The sequence below is a fragment of the Hyperolius riggenbachi genome, chromosome 9, assembly GCF_040937935.1.
Source record: "Hyperolius riggenbachi isolate aHypRig1 chromosome 9, aHypRig1.pri, whole genome shotgun sequence".
Classification (NCBI taxonomy): Eukaryota; Metazoa; Chordata; class Amphibia; order Anura; family Hyperoliidae; genus Hyperolius; species Hyperolius riggenbachi.
Window position 1 is genome coordinate 121,500,274 of NC_090654.1, and position 9,423 is coordinate 121,509,696.

General features: G+C 41.5%; 1 protein-coding gene across 1 annotated transcript in view; it reads right to left on the bottom strand.

Annotated features, from left to right (window-relative positions):
- Window positions 1-5,923: 5,923 nt before the first annotated feature.
- VPS39 (VPS39 subunit of HOPS complex) overlaps window positions 5,924-9,423 on the bottom strand; it is an 89,944-nt gene continuing 86,444 nt past the window's right edge. The window contains exon 24 of the mRNA XM_068254924.1: window positions 5,924-6,487. Within this exon, the coding sequence (XP_068111025.1) occupies window positions 6,412-6,487 (76 nt within the window). The 3' untranslated portion in view covers window positions 5,924-6,411. The remainder of the gene's footprint in view (window positions 6,488-9,423) is intronic.

The following is a 9,423-nucleotide window of genomic DNA, read 5'->3' on the forward strand; positions in this document are numbered from 1 at the left end:
GAACGAGAAGCAGAAGCGCCTGACCTGGGCTACAGAGAAGCAGCACTGGACTGTTGCTCAGTGGTCCAAAGTACTTTTTTTCAGAGGTGCCAGAGTCTGGAGGAAGACAGGGGAGAGGGAAATGCCAAAATGCCTGAAGTCCAGTGTCAAGTACCCACAGTCAGTGATGGTCTGGGGTGCCATGTCAGCTGCTGGTGTTGGTCCCCTGTGTTTTATCAAGGGCAGGGTCAATGCAGCTAGCTATCAGGAAATTTTGGAGCACTTCATGCTTCCATCTGCTGAAAAGCTTTATGGGGATGAAGATTTCATTTTTCAGCACGACCTGGCACCGGCTCACAGTGCCAAAACCACTGGTAAATGGTTTACTGACCATGGTATTACTGTGCTCATTTGGCCTGCCAACTCTCCTCCTGACCTGAACCCCATAGAGAATCTGTGGGATATTGTGAAGAGAAAGTTGAGAGACGCAAGATCCAACACTCTGGATGAGCTTAAGGCCGCTATCGAAGCATCCTGGGCCTCCATAACACCTGAGCAGTGCCACAGACTGATTGCCTCCATGCCATGCCGCATTGAAGCAGTCATTTCTGCAAAAGGATTCCCGACCAAGTATTGAGTGCATAATTGAACATAATTATTTGAAGGTTGACTTTTCTGTTTTAAAAACAATTTGCTTTTATTGGTCGGATGAAATATGCTAATTTTTTGAGATAGGAATTTTGGGTTTTAATGAGCTGTATGCCAAAATCATCAATATTAAAACAATAAAAGGCTTGAACTACTTTAGTTGTAGTGTAATGAATCTAAAATATATGAAAGTCTAATGTTTATCAGTACATTACAGAAAATAACGAACTTTATCACAATATGCACACTTTTTGAGAAGTGTATATATATATATATATATATATATATATATATATATATATATATATATATATATATATATATATATATATATATATATATATATATATATATATATATATATATATATATATACACACACATATATATATATATATATACACACATATATACACATACACATATATATATATATATATATATATATATATATATATATATATATATATATATATATATATATATATATATATATATATATACATACACCGCTGCACTGATTGGCCGCCGGGTCCCCGGAAGAATAGAGGGGTCGTGGGGATCCCTGTGGGCAAAAAGAAAGGTAGACAGCCGGGGGGGGGAGCCTGTCCCACTGTGCAGCGCTGATCACTCACAGGACCTAGAAACTGTGCGCACATGCCTGTTTTTGCCAGCCCAACCTGAGAACGGGCTTAATGCTCTCAAAGCGGAGCATGTGCTCAGGTTGGGATTACCGGCAGGAGAGTTAAAGAGGTTCTGTAACCTAAAAAAATAGTCCTGTTCACACTCCGGGATCCAGCGCTGGCAGTCCCCAAACACCGGTGAGGTGAATATTTACAACAACGTTTAAAGCGCTTTTGTCCTGTAGGACTCAAAGTGCATTTACCTACCATGATCCAGCGCAGATACAGTAGCTGCTTTCCTATCAGAAATAGCCAAGCCCGATTGGGTCCACTCTAATACAGTGGATCTGATCACGCCTCCGCTGGATCGCAGTAGGTAAATATTGCAGGCAATACTGCGCCACGGCCGACATCTTTGTCAGCTGTGGTTTTGGGGAGCTAGCACTGGATATCTGAGGCTAAGGAGGTTGGAGAAAGCCTCAATAGGATCTAGAGGCTTTCCCCTCCTGAGGTAAGTACCCCAGGGAGTTTTGTTTTGTTACAGACCGTGTGGCCTGTGTTAACCAGCCGGGCGGTATGGACGAGCTCAGCTCGTCCATCACCGCCGGAGGCTGCCGCTCAGGCCCTGCTGGGCCGATTTTCATGAAATAAAAAGCAGCAAACGCAGCCGGCACTTTGCCAGCCGCGTGTGCTGCCTGATCGCCGCCGCCCTGCGGCGATCCGCCGCGAGCAGCGGCGATCCGCCGCGAGCAGCGGCGATCCGCCGCGAGCAGCGGCGAAAGAGGGTCCCCCCAGCCGCCTGAGCCCTGCGCAGCCGGAACAAATAGTTCCGGCCAGCGCTAAGGGCTGGATCGGAGGCGGCTGACGTCAGGACGTTGGCTGCCGTCCATGACGTCACTCCACTCGTCGCCATGGCGATGAAGTAAACAAAACACGGAAGGCCGCTCATTTTTCTTTGACAAAACAATGTTCAGCTAGTGTTCCACATCAAATGTTTACTACTCAGCCGCCAAAATTAAAAAAACTCTGTACTGTAAAATTCTTACAATAAAAAGCATACCATTCTATTCATTATGTTCTCATGGGCCCCTCTGTGCTGTTTCTGCCTCTCCCTGCTGCAATCCTGGCTTGTAATTGCCATTACAATTCAGTGTTTACAAACAAAAGACATAGCAAGTGATACGCTGAGAGTAGCTCAGTGTGTGAGTCATACAGAGTGTGCAGGGGGCCTGGAGAGGGTGTGTATAGCTTCTATCCAATCGCAAGCAGCACATCACATTCCAGCCTGACTGCCTCAGTCCGACAGAGGAGAGAAGATAAAATCATATAACAGAGATAATACAGCCACTGTGCAAATAGGAAAGGCTGCAGTAAGACAGAGCACATTAGAAGAGCTATAGGAACATATAGGATAGAAGAAATAAGGCTCAAAATTTTGTTACAGTCTCTTTAATCAAGGGAATAAAAAAAAAAAAAATCACATCCATTGCATGCAGTTTGCATTTTGCAATGATCCTTGAGACACCCAGTATTAGCATGCAGTTATTGTGCATGTGCATATAGTAACTAATTTCCATGGGTGTATTATATACAGCGCAACTACAGTCCTGGCCAAAAGTTTTGAGACTGTCAAAAATATTAGTTTTCACAAAGTTTAAGTTGTTTATGTGATGTCCTGAAATATAATTATAAGCACTTTATACGTTTCAAAGGCTTTTATTGACAATTACATGAGATTTATGCAAAGAGTCAGTATTTACAGTGTTGGCCCTTTTTTACCAGGACCTCTGCAATTCAAATGGGCATGCTCTTAATGAACTTCTAGGCCAAATCCTGACCGATAGCAACCCATTCTTTCATAATCACTTCTTTGAGTTTCTCAGAATTAGTTGGTTTTTGTTTGTCCACCCGCCTCTTGAGGAATGACCACAAGTTCTCAATGGGATTAAGATCTGGGGAAATTCCAGGCCATGGACCCAAAATTTCTTTGTTTTGGTTCCCGAGCCACTTAATTATCACTTTCGCCTTATGACACGGTGCTCGATGATGCTGGAAAATGCGTTGTTCTCACCAAACTGTTGTTGGATGGTTGGAAGAAGTTGCTGTTGGAGGGTGTTTTGCTGTTGGAGGGTGTTTTTATTCATGGCTGTGTTTTTTGGCAAAATTGTGAGGGAGCCCACTCCCTTGGATGAGAAGCAACTCCACACATGAATGGTTGCAGGTGCAAGCGCATCTGCGCGCACAGTGAGGCGAAGACTTTTGGAAGATGGCCTGGTGTCAAGAAGGACAGCAAATAAGCCACTTCTCTCCCAAAAAAACATCAGGGACAGAAAGTATGGTGAATGGACTGCTGAGGACTGGGGCAAAGTCATATTCTCAGATGAAGCCCCTTTCCGATTGTTTGGGGGCATCTGGAAAAAAGCTTGTCAGGAAAAAAAAAAGGTGAGGGCTACCATCAGTCCTGTGTCATGTCAACACTAAAGCATCCTGAAACCATTCATGTTTGGGGTTGCTTCTCATCCAAGGGAGTGGGCTCACTCACAATTTTGCCAAAAAACACAGCCATGAATAAAGGATGGTCCCAAAACACCTCCAACAGCAACTTCTTCCAACCATCCAACAACAGTTTGGTGAAGGACAATGCATTTTCCAGCACAATGGAGCACCGTGTCATAAGGCAAAAGTGCTAACTAAGTGGCCTGAGGACTAAAACGTTGAAATTTTGGGTCCATGGCTTGGAAACTGCTAAGATCTTAATCCCATTGAGAACTTGTCGTCATTCCTCAAGAGGTGGGTGGACAAACAAAAACGAACTAATTCTGAGAAACTCAAAGAAGTGATTATGAAAGAATTGGTTGCCATCAGTCAGGATTTGGTGCAGAAGTTGATTGAGAGCATGCCCACTCGAATTGCAGAGGTCCTGAAAAAGAAGGGCCAACACTGCAAATACTGACTCTTTGCATAAATCTCATGTAATTGTCAATCGAAGCCTTTAAAACATATGAAGTGCTTTTAATTATATTTCAGTACATCACATAAACAGCTGAAACAAAGATCTAAAAGCAGTTTAGCAGCATAATTTGTGAAAACTTTTGGCCAGGACTGTACATGATGGGGTCAGTCATAAAAACAGCCGGCCTTCACATCTACTGTGCCGCAAATACATTGATACCGCATCAATATATTCATGGCACAGCAGAAGTGAAAGCAAATTTTTTTTATGATTGACCCAGTCATGTAGTTGCACTGTATACAATACATCCATGACAGTTAGCATACAGGTATTATGCATATTGCATATAGCAGCTAATAATAGATGTCTCAAGGATCATTGCAAAATGCAAACTGCATGCAATGGAAACTCATGTGATTTTTTATGTAACTGTCCGGCGGCAGAGTAGTTTATAAATCATTTAAGAAACATATATACTAGCAGGTATGTATGGATATTAGCAACGTTAGGATTTGCAAATAATAAATCAGCCTCCTAGTAAGCCATTTAATCAGTGGTTAAAATATGAATGTAAGTTCTGAACATTCAATAAAGGTTCATCTTATACCACCCACAGGACAACGGAGATGGCGCAGCATTCCGACTTAAAGAGACACTGAAGTGAAAAAAAAATATTATATAATGATTTGTATGTGTAGTACAGCTAAGAAATAAAACATTAGGAGCAGAGACATAAATCTAATACTGTTTCCAGTACAGGAAAAGTTAAAAGAAAAAAAACTCCAGTTCTATGCAAAAGAGCTATTCAGCTCCACAAAGTCGCAGGGAGCTCTGTCTTCTAAAGCTTGTTATGTTGACTGTCAGTCACAGTATTGTTTTTTTCTTCTGCGGAGGACAGATCAATAGTTCACTGGCCTGCTCTGTAAAATCATTTAGAATGCGTAGTAGTGTGTAAACTGCACATATTAAAGAATAAGGCAAGGTTATAGAAAAAAAAAATGAAAATAAAAATGTGAGATTATTTTCTTTGCTACTAATGTTTTAAGTAATTATCCGTACTACACAACCAATTCATTATATCATCATTTTTTTTTCCCGCGCCAGTGTCTCTTTAATAACAGATTCAGGTTAAGAATGAACCTACAGTCTATCTTGTTAGTTAACAGGGGACGTGTACTCTACCCAAATGTATTTTTGAACTCTGGATTTATGATGTCTCCACATCACCCGGAGTCTGTGGTATGCAAAGTCTAAATCATAAATGGACTAGCATCCCTGTGAGACCCTCCTGATGTAATTAAGGCATCTAATTACATATATTTATGTTTGCAAAACAATGCATCTCCTATTAATGTCCAGTGTGTATAAGCTGCCTGCTCTAACATCTTGTCGGCATACTGGAATTGAGGGTTGAGGAAGGCATATTAGCCGAAAGCTTACTACTTTTCTTCTAAGTTAGCCAATAAATGGTATCATCCTGATTCAAAACTTCTTGCTTTTACTAATGGCTAACGCACTGCAATACTTGATTGCACACATTAGAGAATGACCTGACCAATGGTTTTACTTATGTTGTAAAGAAACGGCAACACTTTTTGGATAAAGGCTAAACACAAATCAGTAAAGATGTGATTGTGTCATATCACAATCAGTCACCAATTCAACAGCAAAGAAAAAAACAACATAATTCATCAATTAAGTAATGAAAGTCCACAAGCGGTTAACAGATACTGAAGTCTGTATTATTATTTACATGGAAGTGGTGTAACTTGGCATTTGTTTTTTGCATATACAATTGTTTTAGTTTGCATTATTGTACATTAGCACTGTTACAAGATTGTCAAAGTCCATACATTGTCCACTGGCTGCACAATTTTATAAACATTTATGTACATATATACATACAAACATAAGCCTGTACAATATGTAAAAAGATGAAGTGACACTTTTTTGCTCAATATCTCCTGTCTGTAGGAGGCTTAACTGTACAGATTCTCCAAACACACACATCGTATATACAACAGGGGTCTGCTGTGCAGTTAGGCTGTTAAGGCAGAGTCTAGCATTTATCTTGTGACGGGTTTAGGTTTTAGTGTACATCACGCTTCCCATCCGACTGGCAGTTATGCATTGTCTTCCTGAGTGACACTTCCTCTGAGCCCTTGCAGCGTTCATACCATGCGCTTATAGACAGTCATTCCACAGGTTTCAGGTGTCCACAGAGCTGGTGTCCTTTGCACAAAAATAGTGGACAACAACACCATTGGGGTAGCGAGCAAAAGCACTGCAATTTAAAAAAAAAAAAGGAAAAACAAGATGAAGGAGATGTTATGATGTATGACTACAGCATGGGAAACAAATAAATTTATATTCTCTTGGTACAAATGATGACAAGAAAACATTATAAACCTCTACAAGGCAGATTACTGAAATGATTTAAAGAGGAACTCCAGTGAAAATAATGTAATAAAAGAAGTGCTTCATTTTTACAATAATTATGTATGTATAAATGATTTAGTCAGTGTTTGCCCATTGTAAAATATTTTAAATCACCGATTCACATTCTGACATTTATCACATGGTGACATTTTTACTGTTGGCAGGTGATGTAGCGGCTGCATGCTTTTTTTGGCAGTTGGAAACAGCTGTAAACAGCCATTTCTCACAATGCAACAAGGTTCACAGACAGGAAACTGCCAGAAGTTCCATGGTACTCAGAGCTTCTTGTGGGAGGGGTTTCACCACAATATCAGTCATACAGCGCGCCCTGATGGTCGGTTTGTAAAAAAGGAATAGATTTCTCATGTAAAAGGGGGTATCAGCTACTGATTGGGATAAAGTTCAATTCTTGGTCAGAGTTTCTCTTTAAGTAAGATGAAAATTATACCCATGACAAGCTTATTACACATTAACATAAGCATTTTCTTGTCTAAAATCAGTTTTGCAACATGTAGAAACTGCTTATGTTAGGTACATGTTGAGAGAAAATAGCTTTAACTTAAAGGGAACCTAAACTGAGAAGGCTATAGATTTTTCCTTTTAAAATAATACCAGTTACCCGACTCTCCTGCTGATCCCGTGTCTCTGATACTTTTAGCCACTGCCCCTCAACAAGCATACAGATCAGGTGCTCTGACTGAATTCAGACTGGATTAGCTGCATGCTTGTTTCAGGTATGTCATTCAGCCACTACTGCAACTAAAGAGATCAGCAGGACTGCCAGGCAACTGGCATTGTTTAACCTGCTGAGCGGTCTGGACGAGCTCAGCTCATCCAACACCGCCAGAGGCTGCCGCTCAGGCCCTGCTGGGCCGATTTCCACCAAATAAAAAGCAGCACACGCAGCCGGCACTTTGCCAGCCGCGTGTGCTGCCTGATCGCCGCTGCAGCGCGGCGATCCGCCGCGTGCAGCGGCGAAAGAGGGTCCCCCCAGCCGCCCGAGCCCAGCGTAGCCGGAACAAACAGTTCCGGCCAGCGCTAAGGGCTGGATCGGAGGCGGCTGACGTCAGGACGTCGGCTGACGTCCATGACGTCACTCCGCTCGTCGCCATGGCGACGAGGGAAGCGAAACACGGAGGGCCGCTCATTGCGGCCTTCCGTGTTATTCCTTGCCGCCGGAAGCGATCGGAAGATCGCCTCCGGAGCGCCCTCTAGTGGGCTTTCATGCAGCCAACTTTCAGTTGGCTGCATGAAATAGTTTTTTTTTAATTTAAAAAAAACCCTCCCGCAGCCACCCTGGCGATTTAATCAGAACGCCAGGGTGGTTAAAAGGAAACATCCATATCCCTCTCAGTTAAGGTTCCCTTTAAAGGGAACTTGAAGCAAGAGGTACACGAAGGCCGCTATATTGATTTCCTTTTAACTAGTTATTCCCCCCCAGAGGCAGTATATCTACACCCCACAGAACTTCATCTAGTCCCAGGGGCGTAGACATTGTACACTGATGAAAGAATTCACCGATCAAAAGTACCTGTGATCAACCAGATGCCAGCAGTTATTGACAAAATTAAAGTAAAAACATACACACATTATCTCCTGTAAGCGTACTCACATTACGCAGGAATATAAAGTGGTGGAACATCTACAAAAATTTTAAAAATGCACCCTAATACATTAAATAAAATTCACCATTAAAACTGTGTGTGTGTGTGTGTGTGTGTGTGTGTGTGTGTGTGTGTGTGTGTGTGTGTGTGTGTGTGTGTGTGTGTGTGTGTGTGTGTGTGTGTGTGTGTGTGTGTGTGTGTGTGTGTGTGTGTGTGTGTGTGTGTGTGTGTGTGTTTATTATTGATTTATAAAGCGTCAACATATTCCATGGAGCTGTAAAAAGAAAGAAACAAACATGGGGTACATAATAATACAGTCAATGGAGTACACCAATATACAAGATACCCAATTAGTGACAGAATATAAAAATGCTACAAAATACAGAATACAAAATACAGAATATAAAGATTTCCGAGACACAAAAGGGGGGAGTGAGCCCTGCCCTTGTGAGCTTACAAACGTGTGTACGTGTGTGTGTGGTGTGTGTGTGTGTTCATACATACATACATACATATACACACACATGCATACTACATACAGTACAGACCAAAAGTTTGGACACCCCTTCTCATTCAAAGAGTTTTCTTTATTTTCATGACTATGAACATTGTAGATTCACACTGAAGGCATCCAAACTATGAATTAACACATGTGGAAGTATAGTACATAACAAAAAAGTGTGAAACAACTGAAAATATGTCGTATTCTAAGTAGCCACCTTTTGCTTTGATTACTGCTTTGCACACTCTTGGCATTCATCTGCTTGTCCATTATCACTGGTACAAATCAATTTTTTGGATCAAGTGCAGTCATTCTTTATGTGCCAATACTGCTGCTTTTGTAATTTACACTGCATGGTTGCAATGAACTGCATTTATTTTGATCTATGCTTGCTATGCATGAGATTCTGCGACTGGGAATATGCTTCATGATCTTGGAACTGTGTATATACTTGAAGCCTTGCACGCTTACTAACCACCTATATCAGGTTACTGACTGTGTGTGGTAGTTCCATAATCCGGCTACTGTGCTTCTTATTACAACGCTTGAACATATGGATTTGTTCTGTGCTTGCCAAGTATGAGATTCTGTGAATAGGAATTGAAATCTTCTTAAATGAATGCTGGAGCTGCACATATGGCTTTTCCACCTACTGTCACCTCTGAGTAATATAGC